The sequence below is a fragment of the Phacochoerus africanus genome, chromosome 10 (assembly GCF_016906955.1).
Source record: "Phacochoerus africanus isolate WHEZ1 chromosome 10, ROS_Pafr_v1, whole genome shotgun sequence".
Lineage (NCBI taxonomy): Eukaryota > Metazoa > Chordata > Mammalia > Artiodactyla > Suidae > Phacochoerus > Phacochoerus africanus.
Genome location: NC_062553.1, coordinates 116,184,640 through 116,211,795, shown reverse-complemented (window position 1 = coordinate 116,211,795; position 27,156 = coordinate 116,184,640). Strand labels below are relative to the sequence as shown.

General features: G+C 40.6%; 1 protein-coding gene across 1 annotated transcript in view; it reads left to right on the top strand.

The window, feature by feature from the left end:
- The first annotated feature begins 1,314 nt into the window (after positions 1 to 1,314).
- Positions 1,315 to 27,156, top strand: part of ARHGEF38 (Rho guanine nucleotide exchange factor 38) — a 135,764-nt gene continuing 109,922 nt past the window's right edge. Inside the window, exon 1 of the mRNA XM_047799214.1 lies at positions 1,315 to 1,753. Within this exon, the coding sequence (XP_047655170.1) occupies positions 1,558 to 1,753 (196 nt within the window). The 5' untranslated portion in view covers positions 1,315 to 1,557. The remainder of the gene's footprint in view (positions 1,754 to 27,156) is intronic.

Sequence of the window (27,156 nt, the reverse complement as noted above, 5' to 3'; positions counted from 1 at the left end):
TTTTTAATGTGAATAAAAAAGCTCATTGTACATTTTAGTGGTGAATGTGTCTTGAAAAGCCACACTAAATGTACTTGGAAGGGCTTGTTAAAAAAAGACTATCAGTTATATTAAATAAAAGCCATTCAATATGGCAAGCTATATATATATAGATGTCTCTATAGTGGGTGAAGATTTGTCATTTATCTTTTCAGATAATTATGCAAATTGTATTCAACCCACACATTCTGAGTGAGGAAAATGTTTTTATCTCTTTTTTTCCTCATTTATAAACCTTGTCTAACAAGAGCTAATGATTCAAAACGGGCAGCACAAAGCTAGAGTTTGGCAGTTCCTTTACAGTAAAAAAGAAACTGTTTTCCTCCTGAGGGTCTCTCTTTTCTTTAACAAGGACGCACAAAACACTCGGCACATTCCCAGAGCTCCCGAGAATTTCCCCCCTTGAGAAATCTCCGTAAATACGAGGAAAAACAACTTCAAAAAAAATTAATGCAAGGCCCACCACTATTTGTCTTTCCCCTCTCCTCCCCCTAATCCTTGCCCCCTAGCCTTTCCACTTTCTACGTGTCTCTTCTCAGTTTCAAACATTTTTTTCTCCTCTTCTTTTCCCAAGGTGAGCTGCCTTTTTCGTGCACTCCATCTATGAAAGGGACCGGGTGGAGATCTTAAAGAAATCACACGCAGACTCACAGCTTATTTTCCCTAGAACCAGAACTCAGAAGAACCGGCTTGGGACGGTGAGAAGGCTGATCTCAGGCAAGGGCAGCACGTGGAGAGGGACAAATCAGAAAGGTTCCTGGCCTCTATGGACAGTCCCTCTCCTTGTGCCTTCCACCAGATCCCTCTCCAGTGCAAAGTTCTGTTTCGATCAGGGTTTGGCAGGTCTGATTTTCGTAAACAGTCTCTGAATGTTGCATTTAGAGGCGGAAAGCATGGCCTTGAGCGAGGCACAGTACTCCTTAAAAAGGACTCTGTCCCCACTGTTGTGATGCGAATGCAAATTCTTCCTGGCCCCTCTCGAGCTCTGCGGTCACGTGCGGGTGACTCCAGCTGAAAGTCACACACAGTTCTGCCTGGGGGCAGCAGCACCACAGCGCGCCTGCGTCCCAGCGCACCTGTGCATACCCAGAGGCGCACACTGAACCCAGAAGCCACAGGTTACACACGCGTGCTTCCCCTCCTCCCCGCCTTGCCTTGTTCTCTTTCTTTCCTTTCCCCCGCCCCCACCCCTCGCCCCACACAATGGGATTTTTGTTTGCCTCCGTAGCATGTGACAGCGCAGTCCCTGCTTTGCCTAGCTCAGTGCGGCAGGTCTCTCAGGTAACAGGTGGCAGCTTCCCCCTGTAGGATTCTAGGCATAAAAAAGAATGACCTCATAGGGGTGGTGCCCTGGGACTCCAGAGGTGGCAGTCACAGTCAGGTAACCCTGGAGTGAAGCTGATGACTTAGAAGGGGACAGTTAACCTGCTTAGGCCAGTGGCTTTAACTTCCACCCTGAGGCCGGCTGTGGGCAGCCAGCCGCTGCCTCCCTGGCCTCTTGAGCTGGTCTCTGCCTCGATGGAGCCCAAAGAAGCCCCCGGGAAAGAAAACATGGGCACCAGGAAAAAGAATCTCCCCTTCCTGAGGTCCAGGCTCTATATGCTGGAGAGAAGGAAGACGGACACTGCAGTTGAGAGCAGTGTTCCCGGGGACCACTCTGGTACCTTGAGGAGGAGCCAGTCCGACAGGACCGAGTACAACCAGAAATTACAAGGTAACCTCCAAGAAACCTACAGCTCCCATTAGGTTACTGCACTCCGAGATCTTTTCCTCCAACTCCTCTATTTGCAAAGAAAACACTTAAGGTGGAGGAGAAAATCAGATAGCACCTCCTCTATAAGGCGGAAAGTAAGAAAATAAGAAAATGAAAGTAAGTGTAATCCACAGGATAAATTTATTATACTTCCATTGTTAAAGAAGCAATGCCTCTAAATTTTTCGGAAGCGTGTCCTGTCCTTTTTTTGGCTACCTCCTCCCCTTCCTGTTCCCTCCTCCACCCAATTTAAGAAGTGGGAAGAACCAGAAAGCAAATGATTTAGAAACGGGCAAAAGATAGTTTATCTCAATAGATAGGTGTGAGATGTCACACTGTGAGATCTATCTAGGTAATTGCGCTGAGCTCTGATAGTGGTTATCTTAAATAGGGGCATGAAGCTACAATCATGTCTGCGAAAAATAAGGCATGTTAGTCATCGGATGGTATAAAGGATTTGTTGAAAATCACATAGGTGTTCGTTCCTTTAGAGTAAATCGAATAACATCCAAATATGGTAAGAGAGGTTTAGCATGCCTCGACTGAATGCCTTTTGAGGAAATAGCTGCAGTTTATTTTGTGATGGTCATCAGATCATTTGGCACAGTTATTACAACACGTCCTGTTTCAGGCCCTGAATTTCTATCCCTTCCCATCTACCCTCTCTTTTTCTTCTCCCTTTCTCTTGAAGGTCATTTGTTCTAGTAAACTTCATTTTGATGTGGATATTGTGCAATGTTTTAAGTAGCCACTGCAGTACCTGTTATGTGATCCTTCAGAACCTGACTCTCCCGCTTTGAAGCACACTGTTTGAGCTCTCACAGTCCCACCAGGAGCTGTCATTCTAGACTGAAAAACTACCATGAGGCTAGAAAAACCCATGGAACAAGCTTGCAGTTAGCAGGTCTCTTTCCTCAAAAAATGTGCTTCGCTTTAGTGATGCAAATGAATCAAATTAAATAAGATAAATGCACTTAACCTTAAATCTTAAAAGATTCCTACTATGAGTTAATGCTTTTAAAAAATCCTGATAGCTCAGGATTAAAATGCAATGGATTTTTTTTTTTTAATGGGGAAGGGGTATTGTTTGAGCTTTGAAATTACTTTTTCTCAAGCCCATGGATAGATACATCGGAAAGAAAGCAAATTTTATTTTTCTCTTTTTTCGGCCACCCTGCGGCATATGAAGTTCCTGGGGCCAGAATCACTGTGCCTGGACCAGGGATTGAACTCGCATCTTGGTGGGAACTCCAGAATGTAAAGTTTAAAGTCATACACATTTGGTTTCACATCCTGGTTCTTTGATTTACTGTCTATAAGACTTGGAGCAAGTTACCTTAAATTTCTGAGCTTCAGTTTTGCTATCCGTGAAAGTAGGATAATGATAACACATAATGCTGGTGGAAGAATGAAATTGGATAATCACATGAAACGCCTATTATATTGGCTGACACATGGCATGTGTTCCATAAATAGTGGTTATTTTTAATTTTAGGAATGGTAGTACAGTAATGATAGAAGAGGATTTGCCCTTTATTAATCCAAATTTACTAAGCTACTATTAATCTATTTTAACTCTTGTCTGTCCTTTAATGAAGAGGCCACATATAAGAAATTCAGGAAAAGCCCACTGCTTTATCTCTAATAACAGGTTTCTTCTGAGATTCACCAATTCAGCATCTTTTTGATCCAGATTTTTCCATTAGCAAAATAAAAATGGGAAGTACTTTTTGCTCTTCGCTTCTTAAACTTAACTAAAAAAAATATGTCTATGGCCACAAAACACAGTAGATGTTTGTTGGTCACTTTGCAGAAGACCTCAGGCTTCTTACGTACTCCACAGGATTTGTGATTTTCCTGGGATCTGCTGGATCCTGTCTTTGAAGGTGGAAGGAAAGACTCCGGAGTTAATCCATGCTCCTAGAAAAATCATCAGGGAGTGCAGAGGAGCATATCAGACCTATAAAGATAGGCTGGCCTCCTAATAATGAACATTTCTTAGATATACCTCAATAAAATCCAAGTCTGACATCTAATGCCTAATAGAGCTTTTAGTATGACTTTACTGTAACTGTTTTGGCAAGACCATAGGCATTTTCTCATTAATGTTCCAAACAACCAGTTCTACAGTTTGCATTTGGGTCTGTGCTATATCCGTTATCATGCAGATGTGTCCTAAATCACCCTAAGAGGGTCTTTATTACTGCAATGCCAAGAGTTTTTCCTCTGCCTACCTTGGAACCAGCAGTTCCCTAGGAGGCATTAAATAAAGACCTGAGCTAGTTAGAGCCCTCAGACAGATGGCCCGAAGCCATCGTGAGGTCACAGCGTGCTTTCCAACACTAGAAAGCAGCCTCAGATTATTTCGTCTGTTTCCCTTCAGTGCTGTGTTGCTCTCTGAGTTATACAATTTATTTCTCTGTCTCTGCAAGCAAGTTCTCTAGGGTTCTGGGAAATATGAGATCTTTTCTCAGTGTCCCTGGGCTTGCTTCTTAACGACACAGTCTACCTGTTCAATTCAATTTCTGACCGACATCACTTTAGCAGTGCGAATTTTTAAAAACTGGTACAGGGGACGAGAGCCACTAATTAAGAAATAGAACAGGGTTCTTATGAGAATATCACACAATCTTTGTAAAAGGGTGTGATCACGCCGACATGGTCATTCTACTAAGCCTTAAATTGTACAATAATAGCCTGTTAGTGGCGTTTCTATTTCTTCAACAGATTTGTTCAGTTAACTGGTATCTGCAGAATATGTTATATGGTAAGAAAAAAAAAAAAAGAAAGAAAAGAAAGAAAGAAAAAAAGAAATATATGCCAAGAACTACAACTGCAAAATCTTTCAGAAAAAGTGTCTGACCTTTGCTCCAAAGGGGCCTGAAGTCTCATTGGGAAAGATAAGATAGGTAAACGAATGCAATAAAGGGGCAGGATGGAGGTAGAGGTGAGATCAGTGTGTCCACAGAAGGAGGAGATGGTGTATTCAGGGTTGGGTGGGGAGGTTGTTAGAAAACTTTGCCGTTCAGAGATGATAAGGGGGAATGGGGAGAAGGTGCAGAATGAGGAGAAGGGAGTATTTTAACGTCTTCATTGGGCTTATCTCTGTCTGCAATTATGTTGTTTTCTTGAGGTTTCGTTTGTTTGTTTGTTGCTTTTTAGGACCACACCCATGGCATATGGAGGTTTCCAGGCCAAGGGTTGAATTGGAGCTACAGCTGCCAGCCTACACCACAGCCACAGCAACACGGGATCCGAGCCATGTCTGCAACCTACACCACAGCTCTCAGCAACGCCACATCCTTAACCTACTGAGTGAGGCCAGGGATCGAACCTGCAACCTCGTAGTTCCTAATCAGATTAGTTTCTGCTGTGCCAGGAGGGGAACTCTGTTTGTTTTCTTGTTGATTGCCTACTACTGACCCACTTCCTCTCCCATCTCTCATCCCCCTACTCCATGAAAGAGACCTTGTCTGTCTTGTTAACTCTTCCGTCTTTGCACTTAGAATCTTGCCCAGCACACGGCAAGTCCTCAGTAAATTTCAAATAGAATGAATGACTTGAACCATCTGGTCTAGGCAGGGAACCAGTGTGAGAAAAGATGTTAAGGCCTGAATTAAGAGCCCTGTATTTTCGTTTGTGATGATACATGTCTCCATTGATAAAGATGATTTTTTAGTAAAAATAAATCAGAGGTAAAAGTGTATAGAATGGCCTATCTGGCAAATAATTCTTAGTAGAAGCCCATCTCATTCCTGCTTCTGTTTCCAGAGCACACCAGACTATACCTCATTCCAGTGCTCTTCTTCCAATCACAACAACGAAAGCGACATCATCGTAGTTTCCAAGCTAGCTCGGCCCCTCTGCCACTCTCCCGGAGCCGTGGAGCATGATCAGGCAGAGGAAATTTACTGGCTGGTTGCTAAAATTCTTTCCTTTCGGAAATGGTTTTATATATGATTCTCTGTGAACTCTGTATTTGAAGTGTGCCTCATTTAAATAGGTCTGCACAAGTGACTGTACATATGTAGATTATTTCTCTATTTAATACATCTACGTAAATATAGACTTAGTCGTGTGTGTGTGTGGTTTATTTCTGTAATGACTGAAACTTTTTATTACAAGTTTATTGATCAACATTCGGTAGCCTTTTCTAAAAACCATATATGATTGGTATTGTGACATTATTGTTTTCTTTCCAATGTGGGTTCTAGGGGATGAATGTTTATGATTCCCCCAAATTCGCATATTGAAGCTTAATGCCCAGTGTGATGCTATTTGGAGGGGGTGGTCTTTGGGAGGAATTAGGTCATAAGGGTGGAGCCTTCATGAATAGGATTAGTGCCCTTTTCAGACATGAGAGATTTTTTTCCCTCTCTCTCTGCTCTCTGCCATGTTAGGATTTGAAAAGACAGACATCCGTTCACCAGGAAGGGAGTTCTTATCTGACACTGGATCTGCCAGCACCTTGAGCCTTGATCTTGCACTTCTCAGCTATGAGAACTGTGAAAAATAAATGTTTTTTGTTTAAGTCACCCAGTCTATGATATATTTGTTACAGTAGCCCAAACTGACTAAGATAGTTGTTGAGTTACTTTTGTCCTCTGTGGCCACACTAAGCCTCTGGTTAGTTTTTTGGCCAAGGCATATTTTTGCTTATTAAGTATCAGGCGAAAGAGTGAGAGTGGATGGGTAAAATATCATCACAGTTGCAGATAACACAACAATACAAAACTCACATCTCCAATTCATAATAGGTCTGTGGTGCTTCCTTTATTTGCAAAGGCTATCATATCATTGTCATCATGAAAGGACTGATTGGTTGTTTTTATAAAAGCCTGAAATGGTGTTACTATAGTGGTAATAAATGAACCACTCTCCTGCATAGACTTTATACAGAATTACATATTTTGCAGGGTATGAGGAAAAATGGCTCAAAGAATAAGTTAGACTTGGTCAGAGTGTGAGAATATTTAATTTGTAATGATTTTTAAGAATACAAACTAATTTGTAAGCGAGCAGGAGGAGCAGTTAACACTGGAAGATTTGGTGATTTTTTTTGGTTCAAGAAGTAGTGAAGGGTGGAACAAAGCTAAATGTCCAGTTGTTTGTCTACTCTGGTGCTTTGAGTCCTTTTTGTTCCTGTTGGTTCTTTGAGCATTAAGTAACTCCTTCCCCTTTACCTGCCTTTAGAGAAATGAGAAGTACTTGGATCAGTAACGTGACACCAGTACAAATAAGGTGTGTTTCATAGTTTAAACGTTTTTGAATCAAATAAAGGGTGAGCCCCAGAAATCAGGAAAGTTTGAGCTCTTCCACTGCTACCACATTGTGATGGGACCATGTATGCCTTCCATGTTTAACTGGTGTAACTCTAGATAGAACTTTCTTAAAGGTAGCAAATGCAACTTCTAATTGTATTTTTTGTCCATAAAAACAATGAGTTTACCAAATCATGAAATGAGAAATCAAGAGGGAGGGAGAAGTGAATGGAAGGAAGGAAGAAGAGCAAGGAAAAGGAAGGAGAGAGAAAACTCAGATGTGCTAAGCGTGAATAGAAATGAACGTTAAAATATACAAACAGTGATGTATCTGGGGAAGAGATGGGTGAGAGAAAAGCACTCAAGCTACATTCATCTTTGTTTCTATGGATACAGGAAAGGGAATGACATCTTTTTATAGACTAACTTTTTCCTGATTCCATAATCATATTAACTTCAGTGTTTTGTGGGTATTGATTTCCTGGTGGTGGTGGGATTATTGGAAGAATTACTAAACTTGTGAGCAGTATCACCTGGGAACCAGGTGAGACATGGCTTCAGGTGGAGATTTAGAGCATCCCTCTGTGGTCCCCTCTCCACCAAGGAGATGAGGAGTCTTTGGGACCAAGGATCCTGGCTGCCAGGGAGTCCTACCTTCATTTCCAGTCTAAGTACAGGACAACTGGGACCATGGAATTTTCTATTCAACAGGCCCCAGTAACTGGCTCCGAGGCCTACTGGGACTTCTGCCCAATCCCTTTGTCCTCAGGGCCAGTGTGGTTGCTGGTGTGCATGCCCTTTGGCCTCAGGACTAGTTGGTTATGGGGGTGTGTCTGGAGCTTGGCCATGCTGGGGTCTTCACACAGACCCCTTGTGGGTAGAAGAGAGAGGGCAGAGGGACAGGTAGGGATATAGGACTTTGGCAGGAAAATCTGGGGGATCTGAGAAATCTAAACTAGAACTTTGCCTTCTAGGATTGTTATGAAGGTATATTTATTAAGACAGAAGGATAGAACCCATTTTATTTAAAAGTTTTCACCAGCATGGTTCACAAACTTTTAAATATGTTGAAAAGGTAGGTTGGCCTCCAATAGCAGGCTTGCTCCAGGCCCCACGAGGGAGGCTGCTATGGCTGGGAGCTATGCTCAGGATAGAGCATCTCTCTACTAAGTTGTGGAAAAAGAAAGGAAAGGGAAGGGAAGGGGAGGGGAGGGAAGGGGAGGGGAGGGGAGGGGAGGGGAGACCGAGTGACTGTCATCCACCAGCTGCTAGGTCAGCCAGGGGCTTTCGCATGTTGTTATTTGAAACCAACACCTTTTCAGTTCTGATTTTATCACTGAAAAAATAGGAATGTAAGGGAGGAATGCCTTTCCTTCTACCCTTCTATGTTAAATAGCTGGGTCTATGAAATAAACGAGCAATAGCAAATTAATAGGAGAAAACATATACGTGTATTAATTTTAAATATTATATGCCAGGGGGCATCACAGGAAAAAAGAAATGAATACCTCAAAAAAGGTAAGATTGGAGAGCTCATACAGTATCTAAATAGGGGAAGGGGAGGAGGAATGTAGGCCACTTAGGACAGAGCAAAGAGTTTTAGGAAAGATGAAGGAGCCCTTAGAAGAATCCGGGGAGATGTAATAGTTGGCGACAAATGTTGTCTGGTTGTGGTGTCCGCTTCTAGCTTCCTGTCCTGTGATAGGAGTTAAGGGTCTTTGGTTGACACCTGAGTTCCTTTTGGAGGGTCTGTCTCTAGGCAGGTAAGGAAGTGTAGAGACAGCCTCTCTCAGCATTTGCTGCTTTTCAAGTGCTTTCAGCTCACAAGAACCAATGTACCAAAGCAGCAAATTCAGGGTGGCATATTCTGAACTCATGCAGGTGGTAGAGTTTGGATTTGATCACAGATGCTTTAAATAGCTGCAAAATAGAACACATTTCATTCACTGACTTAGTAGGTATTTTATCCGTATGGTTTATTAGTAATGAGAAGTCAAAACACATTAACAGTTGTAATACGTGCTTTGGGATGTGATGACATTTCTCTGCTACTATGATAAAACCTGACCTTACTTTGGAATGCATATTCTTCCTTTGGAATTATTATAATTTTTTCTTTCTTTCTTTTTTTTTTTTTGTCTTTTCAGGGCTGGACCTGTGGCATATGGAGGTTCCCAGGCTAGAAGTCTAATCAGAGCTGTAGGTGCCGGCCTACACCACAGCCACAGTAATGCCAAATCCAAGTTGCTCTGCAACCTATACCACAGCTCTTGGCAATGCCAGATCCTTAACCCACTGAGCAAGGCCAGAGATGGAACCTGCATCCTCATAGATGCCAGTCAGATTCATTTCCACTGAGCCTGGAATGGGAACTCCTCTTTCTTTGAAATTATTGTGACATCCCTCTGCAGGAGTGTTGTTGCTGCTTTATAAAGGCCATCTTTTGGTTTGATTGTCAGGAGACAAAATTGCAAAGTTAGGTGACAGCAATCCTGCCCCATTGTAATAGCTTAATTATCTCCATTCCCCACTTCCTTGGCTATCTTGACATTATTTCTTTATTTTTAAGCGTGTTGTCATTTTTTTGCATGACAATAAAACTTAATATACATCCAAAACCCCCTATTTTATAGCCATGGGTGGTGGTGGTGGTGCATGCATTTGCAAATGAAGAGAATTGAATTTTATACCAGAAACCAGCAGCTCTATCTGGGTAGGTGATATTCCAATAGAATTTGATGAAATCAGCCTAAATTGTGAGACTTAACTACAGCAGGAAAATAGGGTTATGATTAAAAACCTTTGTCCTAGGTTGTTCTTACCAATTTATTTTTTTGATTAATGAGTCAGAGAAGAAAGGAATATTCTGTGATATGTGAACGGAGGCCCTTGGTAGTATGATCTTAACAATCTGACATCTAGCTCTTACTTAAAGAAGAAAACCTAAAGTCATATCATCTAGCTGTTCCTCTAAGTATGCTGAGCCTTTGTACCCCTCACAGGAGTTGTTTTTCCCAAACGCTTCTTGATGTTAGATCTCTAATGTCACTGCAAAAGCTGTCACAGATTTCTGCATCTGTCCTTGTTGTGAAATAGCTGATGAAAGCATTGTTTACCTCTTTCACTGCTAACCAGTTTTATTTGTGAAAAAACTTTGGCTCCTCTTAAGAATTAGTATACATCCCTCTTCCAGGTGAAAATAAGCAATTTACTGTATTTAGCTGCCTGAAGCTTAGACTCTATTTTTCTACCAATGTCTGGCCTTTATATTAGCTGCTTTCCCTACCTAAAGTTTCTTCCTCCAAATCTCTCCAAGAGTGGATTCTCATCACTGAGATCTCTGCTCATCTACTGGGAGAGTCCTTTCTAATCATCCTACCTGTGACGGTGTAGGGGAGGAGAGACTTTTCCTTTATCCTCTGAGGTTCTGTGGCTGGGACCTGTGAGTGGAACTCACAAAAGATAGAATTACTGAAGGAAAAGCATGTACATTTTATTTGATGTTCCTATTTTTACTTGGCACAGAAGTCTTCATGGAAAGAAGGGAGAATTCCAAAGCAGATAGACCCAGGGGCATATATACCATTTTAACAAAGAGTGATAAGTTGTGGAACTGTGGCAAGAGAGAGGAAAAGGGAGTTTGAACTAGGGGAGTTAAATTGTGGTACAGTGCACAGGAATGTGAGGGTTATTTTAGTAAAGTTTGTACAGACTCATCTTGATGCCAATTCTCCATCTCCAGCAATAAGAATTCTCTCTTCCTGATACAGGGCAGGCATTTCCTTACAGGGAATTTATGGTTTTCTTTCAGGTAGAAAGGGGGAGGGCATAGAGCCTTCCTCAATCCTTCCTTTCCCAACTGCCTCCAGCTCAAAGCAATCAACATGCCAAAGTGGCGTATTTTGGGGGTGGTGTTTTCTGATCACCTTCAGTGAACTTCGTATCACCTACTACTCCCTGGTACTAAGCTGTTCTGCTTTTGCCTCTTTCTTCCACTTGAATACAATTCTCCACAGAGGTAGAGATTTAGTCTTATTATAACACTTAACCTATGCCTGGTATACGGTAGATGCTCAGCTCAAAGACTACGTATTCAATGATTTAAACATATTCAATGTCTAATTACAACTACATTGATCCTTATCATAGGTATATTGGCTTTTATAATCTGTCATTCCCATTTCCCCACTACAATTGGAGTCAATTTTTGAGTTAATTCCTCTAATTTCTTTTTCTGTAAAAAAGAGAGAATATAAATAAATAACCTTAATTAAACAAGAAAATAGAATTTCTTGGTCAAAGAAACTGATAACTCAGTTTTAATGAATTTATTATTACTCAACAAACATTCTTAGGTGTTCATATGTGCCAGGTATTAACTAGATCTTGAGAACATAAAAATAAACCAGAAACAGTGAAATAGGCAGTGAACCAGTCATTGTAGTTGCAAGTGCCTGAGGTAAGTCTACAGGTTGGGTTCCTAGTTGCAGGTTCTGAGACGGAAATTTGGGTGCAGAAGGTTTATTAGGGAACATTCTTATGATCACCACCTGGAAAAGAGAAGGGAAGGGCAGAGGATTGGGGGGGGGGGTAGGGTGGGGTTGGAGTGGTTGTATTTCGAGCTGATTTCAGAGGAAAGCTTAGCCCATTCTAAGCAGCCTATCTGAAGATGAGATAATGACCCTTTGGAGTTGTCCTAGTAGTGTGAAGGACTGGGGGCCTTATGTCATCCTTCAAGTTTTTGGCTGGGGCCCCCTTGAGAAGAAGGCATGACCTGAAAGCTGCTCTCATCTGAGACAATCCCTGAAAAGGACCTGTCTGCTGGTGACACTCCCAGTGATGGGGGGCAGTAAGTCTTTTATTCCTGAAGGGGAACTGGCCAGCTCATTATGGCACCCATCCCCAATTAGTAGTTATTATTATATGAGAGATACAAGTAAATCAATACAGGAAGTGATAAGAGGAGAAAGCTTAATTTTTACCTCTAAAATGTCAAAATAAGAGACACTGAAATCTGAACCTTGATGTCCAGTTTGGCTGTTTTATGGGAACAGAGGGCATTCCGGACAAAGGGATTGAACATGTCCTAGTACATGGAACAAAACTGGTTTCCCTATTTGGGTTTCAAAGATGAAAAATATGGTACTCACAGCAACTGAGCATTTGTACTAGGCACAGAGGTACATTACATCATTTCATGTTCTTAACAACTTTGCTAAGAAGTTCTTGTCAAATATTTATAGACAATAAAATGAAGGTTAAGAGAGGTGTAGGTACTTGCCCAGCGTTGTACAACTAGCAAGTGGTGATGTCAGAGTTTTACTGGGGTCTGCTTGGCTCCAAGGTCCATGCTTTTTCAACCACTATGCAGGCTTTATTGTTGTAACCCCAGTGTTTAGTAGCACCTCTTTCATGGTTTGCTTTTAAGGAATAGATTGATTTTGATAAATTTTCGAACAGTACTTAAAAATATCGAGTCCCTTAAGTGCTACCAGCACATTCACCTGCCATCTTAAAATCAACAGTGACCAGCAATAGCTATATTATTTTACACTTTGCAATGACATGTTTTATGTGGACTGGAGTTAGAAAGATTTGCACTTGCAATGAATAAGGTGTCCATGTCACAGATTCGCTAGAACATTCCACTCCAAAAATACAAACCTAATGATTTTACTTATTTAGTCTTTGAAACCTGCTCCTCCTCACTAACTACAGAGCACACTACAGGATGAGGATGTTTGATGGAACAAAGTGTCAAACCCTATTGTTCATCGGCTTAACACTCCTCAATGCTTTTCCATTGCTTTTCCAGCAGTCGTATCCAAAGAGAGGTACAAGCAGCCCAGAGTTTTCAAGTCAATTCATTATGAAAGGAAAAAATAAGCTAATTTTTTAGTTTTATCCTTTGAAAATATCTATTTTGTGCATTTTTTTTTTGGCCACACTCAGGGCATATGGAAGTTCCCATGCCAGGGATCAAATCTGAGCTGCAGCTGCAACCTATGTCACAACTGCAGCAATGCTGGACCCTTTCTGAACCCACTGTGCCAGGCTGGGAAAAGAACCCAAGCTACCACAGAAACAATGCCAGATCCTTAATTCACTGTGCCACAATGGGAACTCCAATTTTTGTGTATTCTTTATAATGGAGGTGATACATTAACACTATTAGGTAGTGGACATACTTGCTCAAAACAGCTTAATTGACACATGATGAAAAAAGTTTGGAATGGACATGCTACAACAGAGATGAATCTGGAAGACATGAGGCTAAGTGAAAGAAGCCAGACACAGACAAGTATTATAGGATTCTACCTAAAAGAGGTTTCTGGAATAGTGAAACACATAGAAACAAAAAGTAGAATAGTGGTAGCCAGAGGCTGGGGGAAGGGAGAGAAGGGAGTTAGTGTTTCATGGGTCCAGGAGTTGGATAACAGTGATGACTGCACAGCAATGTGAATGTACTTAGGAAGCTGAACTGTACACTTAAAGATAGTTAACAGGGTACATTTTAAGTTCTGTATTTTTTTTTTTGTCTTTTTGTTGTCGTTGTTGTTGTTGTTGTTGCTATTTCTTGGGCCGCTCCCGCGGCATATGGAGGTTCCCAGGCTAGGGGTCGAATCGGAGCTGTAGCCACCGGCCTACACCAGAGACACAGCAACTCGGGATCCGAGCTGCGTCTGCAACCTACACCACAGCTCATGGCAACGCCGGATCGTTAACCCACTGAGCAAGGGCAGGGACCGAACCCGCAACCTCATGGTTCCTAGTCGGATTCGTTAACCACTGCACCACGACGGGAACTCCAAGTTCTGTATTTTTATCATGGGAAAAAATAGCCGTTCCCACTGTGGCACAGCAGGTTAAGGAGCCAGGGTTGTTTCTGAGGCAGTGTGGTTTCAATCCCCACCCTGTCCAAATAGGTTAAGGATTCGGTGTTGCTGCAGCAGTCTCACAGGTCACAGCTGCAGCTTAGATTTGCTCCCTGGCCAGGGAACTTCCATATGCTGTGGGTGCAGCCAAAGGAAAAATTAATAAAGTTTGGAGACCCCATGTTGTAACATTAAAATGGATATAAGTTCTCTCATAACATGAGTCTTTTTTTTTTGTCTTTTGTTGTTGTTGTTGTTGCTATTTCTTGGGCTGCTCCCGCGGCATATGGAGGTTCCCAGGCTAGGGGTTGAATCGGAGCTGAAGCCACCGGCCTATGCCAGAGCCACAGCAACGTGAGATCCGAGCCGCGTCTGCAACCTACACCACAGCTCACGGCAACGCCGGATCCTTAACCCACTGAGCAAGGGCAGGGACCGAACCTGCAACCTCATGGTTCCTAGTTGGATTCGTTAACCACTGCGCCACGACGGGAACTCCTCATAACATGACTCTTAACCTTTTCCACCTCTGGCCTGAGAGATGGTTTTGCTTCAGACTGTCTTGCTTTGATACCTATTTCCTCAGCCTGGTGGTTTTATAAACTCCTATTTACCTTTTCAAGTCTATTTTTCGGAGTCACTACACCCCAAATACCTTTTAGGTTCACATCCTGTATACTTTGCTAATATTTGTTATTTGTATGTCAATGTCTCTGTCACTTGGTTAAAATTCTCAAGGACAGGGACCGTTGTATCTTCAGCACCTAGGAAAAGGCTGGCTTGTACTCGGTAATGCTGTTTGTCATGGAAATGAGTGAAGTCAGTGAATGAACAATAAATGGATAGTGCGGCGGTTGTGTGCAGTGAACATCTGAATGGATACAGGAGGCCCTTCTCCATGATGGGTATCTCTGAAGCCAGGTCCTAATTATGACTTCAAGGTCACAGATCTTGGGTATGGATCTAATTCAGACGAGGACATTGTTTATTAATTGTTATCATATCTCATATTTCCCTCCTCCATATTGTGTGTGTTCTTGACCGCCCTTTACAATTCTGCCTTCATTAGCAAAGGCATACAAAAAGGACACGTACCTGTCCTGCCGGACCTACTGGTTATCTTTTGAAATGGAATGTTATATTCGTATAAACAAATATAAAGAAATTATTTTTGTTCTGGCCTAATTAAGGAGTCTCAGTGGAGTGATTTTCTCCTTTTTAAAATAAACCAAGGTCTATATATCAAAAAATAGAAATAATGTACTTGAAAATAAATATTCTCCTAGAGTTTGACTGGCCTCTTAATGTCAGACATAAGGATGGTTATTCTGTTATAACAATGCTATGCTTTTTAAAATATCAAAAATTAATGGAATATTTTAAAAATACTGCAATTATAATTTTACAGGTTGTTTGCTTCTTTATTCTAAGCATTTTAGTGTAGGAGTGGAGTATTAAATTAAGATGTAAATTAAATTTCCTGAGTAAGTTCTTAGAAAACAAAAAGTCAATACTTCTCTGACAAAATTGAAGCTGCATGATATTGTTGCTGCAAGAAAAAATTGTTTAATTATTTGATTTTACAACAACAGAGTATAATTAACATATAATTGTAGTTAAAATATATTTTTTAGTGAATCTTAAATAAGATTCTGAACTGGGATAAACTACCAGAGACCCTAAGATTCTGTATCTTTTTTTCTACATGATCTTATGCTTACATACAAATTAACAACAATTATAATCATCCCAAACAAAATACTCAAACCACAATTTGATCTTATTTTCAAAGTATTCTTCTCTATGTTCATGTCTCTGTTTAAGTCCTGATGACCTGTCCTGTTCTCTAATCACATCATGTGTAGAAAGAGCCTTCTCATATACTCACTTGTATATACTATGTGCGGATATACTTCCCAACTCTGTATACTAATTGTACACCATACCACATTTTCTTGTGCTTCACTTTATTATTCTATGCAGATATTCTATTTTTCACAAGTCAAAGTTTTGTGGTAACCTTGTGTCAAGCTAGTCTATTGGCGCCATTTTATTCTAACAGCGTTTGCTCACTTTGTGTATCTGTGTCACATTTTGGCAATTATCGCAATATTTCAAACTTTTTCATTATTATTGCATTTGTTATGGTGATTTGTGATCAGTGATCTTTGCTGTTTCTATTGCAGTTTTTTAGGGTGCCATGAACTGCACCTATGTAAGGTAGTGAACTTAATCCATAAATGTGTGTGTTCTGACTGTCCCACCAACAGACTGTTCCCCTGTCTCTCCCCCTCTCCTCAGGCCTCCCTAATTCCTGAGATACAAGGATGTTGAAATTAGGCCAGTTAATAACCCTTCAATGGCCTCTAAATGTTCAAGTGAAAGGAAGAGTCACACTTCTCTCATTTTAAATCAAAAGCTAGTTATCCAGAAGATCTAACTAAGATCATTCATGAAGTTGGCCATACCAAAGAATAGATTTTCAATGCAGATGAAACAGCTTTCTATTTGAAGAAGATGCTATCTAGGACTTCAATAGCTAGAGAGGACAAGTCAATGTCTGCTTCAAGTTTCAAAGGATAGGCTTCCTCTCCTATTGGGGCTAGTGCAGCTGGTGACTTAAGTTGAAGCCAATGCTTGTTTACCACTCTGAAAATCCTGGGGTCCTTAAGAATGATGCTAAATCTGCCTCTGCTCTATAAAAGGAACAACAAAGCTTGGCTGACGGCACATCTGTTTACAACATAGTTTACTGAATATTTTAAGCCCACTGTTGAGAACTATTGCTGAGAAAAAAATTTTTTCCTTCAAAATATAACTGCTCATCAACAATGCACCTGGTCACCCAAGAGTTCTGATGAGGATACACTAGGAGATGAATGTTGTTTTTGTGTCTAATGCAACATTCATTTTGTAGAAGATGAATCAAAGTATAATTTTGACTTTCAAGTCATTATTTAAGAAATACATTTCATAATGCTATAGCCACCATTCCTCTGATGGATCTAGGCAAAGTAAATAGAAAACCTTCTGGAAAGGGTTCACCATCCTTCGAAGCCCATAAGAACATTCATGATTCATGGGAAGAGGTCAAAATATCAACATTAATAGAGTTTGGAAGAAGTTAATTCCAGCCCTCATGGATGACTTTGAGGTGTTCAAGACTTCACTGGAGGAAGTTAACTGCAGATGTGGCAGAAACAGTAAGAGAACTAGAATCAGAAGTGGAGCCTGAAGATGTGACAGAATTACTTCAACCTCATGATAAAATCTGAATAAATGAGGAATTGCTGCTGATAGATGAGCAAACAAAGTGGTTTATTGAGATAGAATCTATTCCTGGTGAAGATTCTCTGGAGACTGTTGCAATTATAACAAAGGATTTAGAACATTACATAAGTTTAGTTGATTAAGCAGTGGCATAACTTCAGAGGATTGACTCCAATTTTGAAAGAAATTCTACTCTGGGTAAAATGCTATTGAACAGTCTTGCACGGTACAGAGGAAGCTTTCATGAAAAGTTCCTACACTGTTGGTAGAAGTGTAAGCTGGTGCAATCACTATGGAGAACAATATGGAGGTACCTTAAAAAACTAAATATAGAACTACCATATAATCCAGTAATCCCACTTCTGGGCATATACCCACTGACAATCATAATTCAAAAAGATACATGTACCCCAATGTTCACTACACCACTATTTACAATAGCCAGGACATGGAAGCAACCTAAACATCCATCAATAGAGGAATGGATAAAGAAGATGTGGTGGTACATATATATAACGGAATATTACTCGACCATAAAAATAATGAAATAATGCCATTTTTCAGCAACATAGGAAGACCTAGATATTATTATGCTAGTTGAAGTAAGTCAGATAAAGACAAATCTCATGTGGGATTACTAATATGTGGAATTTAACAGAAACAGACTCAAAGATTTTGAAACCAAATTTATGGTTACCGAAGGGGAAATGTGGGGGGAGGAATAAATTAAGGGGCTTGATATTGACATGTACATACTACTATATATAAAATAGATGGGTATCAAGGACCTACTGTATAGCACAGGGAAATATACTCAATACTGTAATAGCTTATATGGAAAAATAATCTGAAAATAAATAGATATATGTATATGTACAACTGATTTAGTTCATTGCACACCTGAAACTAACACAATTTTGTAAGTCAACTATATTCCAAAATTTTATTTTATAAAAAGAGTCAATCAATGTGGCATCCGTCATCACGGTCTTATTTTAAGAAATTGGCATCATCTCCCCAACCTTCAGCAACCACCACCCTGATCCGTCAGCAGCCATCAACATCAAGGCAAGACCCTCCACAGCACAGAGATTATGTCCCACTAAAAGCTCAGATGAGGATCAGCATTTATTTTTTTAGCAAAAAGTTATTTTAAAATTATGATATGTACATTGTTTTTTCAGACATTTGCTACTGCACACATAAGAGACTATAGTGTAGTATAAACATAACTTTTATATGCATTGGGAAATGAAAAACTCATGACTTGCTTTATTGCAGTGCTCTAAGTGAGTCTGCAATATCTCCCAGGTACACCTGTGTACATACATACTACTGCATGGATCTCCCAGGTATGCCTGCGTACATACATACTATTGCATGGATCACTGTTTTGTATGTTCTGTTTCAAACCCATGGCCTATAAAAATTAGGCTGAATTAAATAAGTCTGTTTCAATTGGTTGTGAGGCACCAGTCTCTCTCCTCATTTGACTAAAATATATAAAAAGTAGAGCATGATATGCTTTACAGCATAAAGATTTTGGCAATAAAGAGAGAGGAGAAAAACAATGATGCTCAAATAATTTATCCATAAATTACTTTACATTTATCTTTACCCCAAATTCATGCATAATGAGCAGACACATTTTTTTAAAAAGACAAGATAGGGAGTTCCTGTCTTGGCTTAGCAGTAATGAACCCGACAAATATCTATGAGGACTCAGGTTCAATCCCTGGCCCATTCAGTGGGTTAAGGATCCAGTGTTGCTGTGAGCTATGGTGTAGGTCATAGATGCGGCTCAGATCCCACGTTGCTGTGGCTGTGGTGTAGGCCAGCAGCTACAGCTCTGATTTGACCCCTAGCCTGGGAACTTCCATAAGCCACAGGTGCAGTGCTTAAAAAAAAAAAAAAAAATTAAAAAAGACAAGAAAGGACATTTCCTGCTCCCATACTTTACTTCCTTATCTCTAGGGTCCTAGGGCCTTAATAATGAGCCCTTCTCTGATATCCCACTACATAGCAGTAACCACTACCTACCACCTGCCTTGTTTTCTGGCATTGTGGCTTACCTGGCATGCTAGAGATTTTCTCTTTTAATCAGTTTATGTCTTTTTCTTCCATCACTAAAATACAAGTTTCATAAGAACTGATGTTTTTCTCAATTTCTCATTGCCAGCAAATAGAAAAGGATTTCACAACATTGGTACTACTGACATTTGGGGCTAGGTAATTCCTTGTGGCGGGATGTGGTCCTTTGCATTGTAGAATGTCAGCAGCATCCCTCACCTCTACTCACTCGATGCCAGTAGCACCCTCAGCCCCCTTTGGTGCAGCCATAAGTGACTCTAGACATTGTCAAATGTCCCAGGTGGGTTGGGGGAAGAAGCAAAATTTGGGATTAGAATAATGCCTGGCACAACAAGCACTCAATAAATATTTGTGGAATGAATGAACAAATGGATAAAAATCAGTATTTCTCATCCAATCAAAATTTTGCCTTCTCCACAATAGAACAAATACAGCAGAAAAATAAAATGCAGAGAGGGCTTTCCCAAGTAAAGTTCTGTCTCTATCCAGGACTTAAAGTTTGTCCTCTTTTACTCATCTTCTCCTGCTCAAGCCTTAAATAAAGATAATTCCAGAAAGTACCCATTTATATCTCTTCTAATTATTTTGGCTGCCCTATGCTGATCACCATAGGAAACTATAAATTCAAACCCATGCCGCTTAAGCATTTTTCAAGCCAGGTAAGCTTTGTTGAATTCCCCTTTGAAACCCACTTCTCTACTTTCTGCAGCAATTAGCAGTCAGAGGAAATAAATCACACACCCTTCGAATGAAGATAAAATATTTCCCTGCCCCCGTGTTTGAGCTTTCAGATTCAGAGCAGTGGAGGGTCTGCTCCTCCATATTTTCACTTAATACTTCACTGGCTCCTCTCCAAAACCTGTCTGACATGCAATTATTTTCCAACCTATTTCACAGAAGGCCTGTTCCATTCATCTTTCTGGAGGTCGGATTTCCACTGAAATTGATAAAAGATTTCATTGTGTGAAACTCAAGTCTGTAGGGCTCAGTGCAATGCAAAGCCAAGGGTTTTGAGGTTTATGGGGGCAGGTATGACATGTTGCCTGGATGGGGACAAAAGAACATGTATAATCATATTGAGGGTGTGGTTATGAGCTACTCGAAATAAAACCATAGGTAGAATTATGGGTGGCTGTTGGCACTATATGGGGAGAAAAAGGACTGGAGAAGTGGGAATGATGGTCAGAAGACCTGAACTCAATTTCTGACCTTACCATTTAAGGTAAAAGACTTATCTTCTCCAGAAATTAGCTTCTTTTCTGTATAATAAGATAGATCTGGGTGGACTTTATCACCTTATCTCCCCTGCCTGTTTTTTAAAATTTTTTTAAATTTTGTATTTATTAATTATGCAATGATTTTTTGCTACATTTATAGTTGTACCATGATCATCACAACCTGATTTTATGGCATTTCCATCCCAAAGCCTCAGCCCATCCCCAACGCCTCAACCTGTCTCATTGGAAACAGTAAGTTTTTCAAAGTCTGTGAGTCAGTATCTGCTCTGCAAAAAAGTTCATTGTGCCCATTTTTTATTTTTTATTTTTTTTTGTCTTTTGTCCTTTTAGGGCCACACCTGCGGCACATGGAGGTTCCCAGGCTATGGGTCTAATTGGAGCTACACCTGCTGGCCTACGTCACAGCCACAGCAACGCCAGAGCCAAGCCGCATCTGTGATCCACACCACAGCTCATGGCAGTGCCGGATTCTCAACCCACTGAGCGAGCCCAGAGATCGAACCCACAACCTCATGGTTCCTAGTCGGATTCATTTCTGCTGCGCCAGGAGGGGAACTCCATTGTGTCCTTTTTTTAGATTCTACATGTAACTGATAGCATTTGATGTTGGTGTCTCATGTCTGACTTCAGTTGGCATGATAACTTCTAGGTTCATCCACGTTGCTGCAAATGCTGTTATTTCTTTACTTTTATTGGCTGAGTAATATTCCATTGTGTATATGTACATCTTCTTTATCCACTCCTCTGTCGATGGACATTTAGGTTGTTTCCCTGTCTTGGCTATTGTATATAGTGTTGCCATGAACACTGGAGTACGTGTGTCTTTTCAAGTCATAGTTTTCTCTGGATAGATGCCCAGGAGTGGGACTGCTGGATCAAATGGTAATTCTTTTTTTTTTTTTTTTGTCTTTTTTAGGGCTGCACCCACAGCATATGGAGGTTCCCAGGCTAGGGGTCAAATCGGAGATGTAGCTGCTGGCCTACACCACAACCACAGCAGCACAGGATCCGAGTCGTGTCTGCGACCTACACCATGGCTCACAGCAATGCCGGATCCTTAACCCTCTGAGCAAGGCCAGGGATCAAACCTGCATCCTCATGGATGCTAATCAGATGCATTAACCACTGAGGCACGAGGGGAACTCCCAAATGGTCATTCTATTTTCGGTTTTCTGAGGAATCTCCATATATTTTCCACAGTGGTTGCACTAATGTACATTCCCACCAACAGTGTGATAGGATCCCTCTTTCTCCACACCTTCTCCAGCACTTACTGTTTGTAGACTTTGATGATGGCCATTCTGGTCGGTGGAAGGTGGTACCTCATAGTAGGTTTTGATTTGCATTTCTCTAATAATTAATGTTGAACAACTTTTCATGTGTTTTTTGGCCATCTGTATGTCTTTTTGGAGAACTGTCTGTTTAGATCGTCTGCCTATTTTTTGATAGGGTTGTTCGTTTTTTTAGTATCCCCTACCTGTTATTTCCTCACTGTTCCCTAATTTTTTTAAATGGCTCCACCCTCCCATTACCAGTCAGAAATCCTAGAGTCAACCTCGATTGCTCTTCTCCTTTACCCTATACCAATGGCTCACCAGTTTATGCTAATTTCATCTCCTAAATTTCTCTTGATTTATTCAGTTCTTCTCCAACCTCTTGGCAACCAGACTAAGCTTATACTCCCGCCACCTCCCCTGTAGCAACCAGACCACCCAGGTCCACAGCCACATCACGGTCTGCTGGCCTTCAGCCTTGCTCTCCACCCTCTTCACCAATATCTAGTTCTACTGAGGCCAACGTGATCTTGTGAAGAGGATCTGATCTTGCTGCTCACATATTTAAAAATTCTTCCTTTTTTGCCCCTTATTCTTAAAAATTCTAGACTTCTTAGTGGGGCCTTCAAGATCTGCCTCCTGATAATTTCTCTAGACTCATCTCCTTACCACATTCTTTAAAATTTGAACTTTCATCACAGTAAGCTTTTTTCAAATCATTCCTTCTGCCACCAAGCTTTTGGACATGCTGCTCCCTCTGCTCATGACATCTGCCCTTCTCCAGAATCATGCTACTCTTTCTGATTTCACTTGTGTGTGTATCTTCTCCAGGAGGCCTGACCACCAGGCTATTTTCTGCTTAGCTTGAGTCACAAATTACTGTAATTATATATATGTCAGTTTTTAAATATTGACTGATATTTTTTAAATTGCAAGGGATTTATTTGCAGGACCTTTCTAAATAATTTTCTCCTCTTTTATGGTTGTCTCATTCAACTCCTAATAGAGCAGCAATATTTTGGCAACTTACTTTATCAAATCATTTCAAAGCATTAAAGCAGTTTTCATGGAAACACATTCTCATAGGCCATCAGTTGTAAGTTTAAATTAAATTAATGTAATTAGAGTAAGAAGTACAACTGATAGAATCAGGCTTCCTGTTGAACACAACTAATTCTTGGAAAAGAGACAATTTGATCATTAGGTGGATAAGTGCACAGGCATCAGCTGATATGTCTTAGGAAGGAATGGAAAGTATTCATCTTGCAACTTTAGTAACCTATCTTTTTCTCTGGATAATACATTTCTTCAGAGAAAGGACTGCTTTAGTCACTATTATATACCATATAGTATTAGCTCAAACCCAACAAATAATTTAAGAAAATTATTATTAAATTAGATATAAGATTTCTTTCAAAACTATAGAATTCAGTAAATTGATCATTTATTTTCAAATTTTGATAGTTTTTGATTCTCATTTAATTATGAACATAGGCATGGTTGTAGTGAAATTATGAATTAGTTCAGGGTCAGGGTCTTACATTATCATTGTATTCTCTAGAGTCAAAGGGCTCTGCAAATTCCTTAATAAATAAGTGTTGAATGGTGTAGGTGTGCTTGCTTGGTCTGGTTTTAGGGGTGTGAGGAGGTGCTGTAAGGGCAAGTATTGGTAAGCAAGGCATTAAACAAAACCTTAAGCTTGGTATATGAAAATATTAGCTCTAACTCTCTTTATTAAAAGATAAGTGAGGGAGTTCCCATCGTGGCTCAGTGGTAACAACCCGACTAGTATCCATGAGGACACAGGTTTGTTCCCTGGCCTTGCTCAGTTGGTTAAGGATCCAGCACAGCCGGGAGATTGCAGATGTGGCTCAAATCTGGCATTGCTGTGGCTGTGGTATAGGCCAGAAGCTACAACTCTGATTTGACTCGTGGCCTGGAAACCCCCATATGCTGCAGGTGTGGCCCTAAAAAGAAAAAAGAGAGAGAGAAAGAGAGAGAGAGAGAGAGAAAAGGGAGATTTCAACATCATAATGGAAATCAAACCCCATGATTATTTACTGACAGTCATTGATAAATAATATTGGCTAGGGACCTTAATCCAAAATAAATAAGGTCCTGTGTATGTTAGGAGGAGATTTATTTTAGTCATCTTGCTTTTTCAACTTTCTTGAGAAGCACAACATTTTTGGTGAGCTTCTCAGAAACTTATTGGCACTGGTGGCTTAGCTTCAAGGTAAATGAGAGAGAATCAGATCTTTTAAATTCAGGGATTTATATTATGCCAAACACATACAAGAACTGTATGCCCACCACATACAGTTGAATTTTGAATTTAGCCTAAATAAGAAGAGTGCATATTAGGCTTGGTATTGAACTGTCTTTGTAGAAGTTCTTGCTGTTTTGGGCTTTTTTTTCTAGAGCAGGTCCAGAGCCAAGAAGGTTAATTTCCTGATGGAGGCTCAATCTCCCCTCCCACCCTGGGAACATTTCCAAGGGGCGGGGGTGGGAGGAGGAGGAAAAGCAGGTGCAGCCATTCAGAACCAGATATAGAAACATGGCAAGTAAATCATGGTCATAAAAATAATGACTGACATTTCATAAGAGGTATCTTTGTGTCAGACATTGAGTTAACCAATTTGCCTGCTTTATCTCGAGTCTCACATCCTCCTAGCAGTGAGTAATGTTTAAAATATAGACACTGGCTCAGTTTCTTGTTTGAATCCACTTATGGTGGTGTGATGTTGGGCCTTAACCTCTGTGTGTTTCACTTCTTCACATGGAACTAAAAGGAAGGGGATTAAAAAAAAATCTACCATGTACTGTTTTTGTGAGGATTGAAAAGCTAGTGCAAGACAGGCTCAGTAGGTGGTACAAAGTGAGAGCATTTGTCCCTCAGTATCTGCTGGGAATTGGTTCCAGGACCCACGTAGATACTGAATGCCATGGATGCTCAAGTCCCTTATGGCACAGTTGTTTACACATCCTCCCGTATACTTTAAATCATCCCTAGATTACTTAAAACACCTAATATGATGCAAATCCCATGTAAATAGTTGCTGGGCATGCAGCAAGTTCAAGTTTTGTTCTTTGAAACTTTCTGGAATTAAGAAAAAAAATTTTGGAGTTCCTGGCGTAGCTCAGTGGTTAATGAATTGACTATGAACCATGAGGTTGTGGGTTCGATCCCTGGCCTTGCTCAGTGGGTTAAGGATCTGGTGTTGCCATGAGCTGTGGTATAGGTCACAGAAGAGGCTGGGATCCCACGTTGCTGTAGCTCAGGCGTAGGCCTGTGGCTATAGCTCTGATTCAACCCTTAGCCTGGGAACCTCCATATGCCACGGGAGTGGCCTTAGAAAAGGCGCAAAGACAAAACAAAACCAAAAACAAACCAAAAAAATTCAATCCTAGGCTCATTGAATCCATGGGTGCAGAAACCGCAGCTTGAGAGAGCTGACTGTACTTAGAAATGTTAGGTTTTACTATCACTATTATCACGATTGTGCTTATTTTACAGATGAGGCACAACTATGCCTTCTACAGATGAGGCAAATTAGTGAGTCCAAATAGCTTGGCCAAGGTCACAAAGCTAGTAGGTGGCAGCATCAGAAGGGAAGTGTATGTCTGCCTGTCCAGCACAATTCCACTACACCCAACACAGGGTGCCCTGATCATAAGCAGACAGGTTGAGGAGGAAGGAGAGCCCAGGCTTCAGAGCTCAGCGCCGCTAGTTTGAATCCCATCACTTGTGCAAACTCTGTGAGCCACTGGAGCTTTTACTCACATTCACTGTGTTCAATTTCCTCATCTATGAAATTACTGTGATATCCCATTTTTAGTGTTGTGAGGAAGATTATAGATAATATGTGCTTTTAAATTGATACACAATAAATGCTTGATAATGGTTGCTCTTACAGGCTATCACAATATAACTAGTATAATTGAAGGCATAGTGCATAATGCTTTAATACCAAAATTATTTTTTAAGACTATATACTTCTATAGACTAAAGGTGGTCTATACATACAATGGGGAGTTCCTGTCGTGGCGCAGTTGGAACAAATGCGACTAGGCACCATGAGGTTGCGGGTTCGATCCCTGGCCTTGCTCAGTGGGTTAAGGATCAGGCATTGCCATGAGCTTGGTGTAGGTCGCAGACACTACTGGGATCCTGCGTTGCTGTGGCTCTGGTGAAGGCCGGCAGCTGTATCTCTGATTGGACCCCTAGCCTGGAAACCTCCATATGCCGCGGGTGTGGCCCTACAAAGAAAAAAAAAAAAAAACCTACAAACACATACAATGGAACATTATTCAACCTTAAATAGGAAGGAAATTCTGACATCTACTATAACATGGATGAACTAACTTGAAGACATTAGGCTAAGTGAAATAAACCAATCATAGAAAAACAAAGATTCTGTGATTCCACCTATGTGAGGGACCTAGAGAAGCCAAGTTCATAGACAGAAAAAGTAGAATGGCAGTTGCCAGAGGCTGGGGGAGGAGGAAATGGGGAGGAGGAAATGGGGTTACTGTTTAATGGATATAGAGTTTCCTTTTGAGAAATGAGAAAGGTCTGGAGGAGGATGTTGACAGTGGTTGCACAACAATCTGAATGTCCTTAATGCTGCTGAACTATACACTTTAAAATAGTTAACATGGTCAATTTTATGCCATATGTATTTACCACAATAAAAAAGTAGAGGGGGAAGTTCTCATTGTGGCGCGGCGGAAATGAATCCAACTAGGAACCATGAGGTTGCAGGTTCGATCCCTGGCCTCGCTCAGTGAGTTAAGGATCTGGTGTTGCTGTGGCTGTGGTATAGGCCAGCAGCTACAGCTCCAATTGGATCCCTCGCCTGGGAACTTCCACATGCCACGGGTTCAGCCCTAAAAAGACAAAAGACAGAAAAAAAAGACAAAAAAAAATAGAGGGGGAAAAAGAACATATCTTTGTATAAGAGGAAAACATCATTATTAAAACTATTGAAATGAAAATCACAGTCTTAAGATTATCTCCCGCTTCTTCAGTAATATTTTTGATGTTTTATAGTAAGTTCCACCAAGGAGTTACTTTACTCTTTATATTTCATGAGTGACAAGGTGTGTGTGCGTGACTATTTTTATCTACCACATATGTTTCTATTTGAATTGCAGGTGAGTATTAATCAATGTGGATATCATTCTAATGATACTGTCAGAGAAGAAATAATATTGTTGTGATACCAAGAGAACATTTTATTATACACATTACCTTGAAATAACATTTTGGCCATGAAATTTGATGCAGCACACATGTGGGACATGATAGAAAGCAGCCACGCTAAAATACATGAGTTATGTGGGCTAGACATG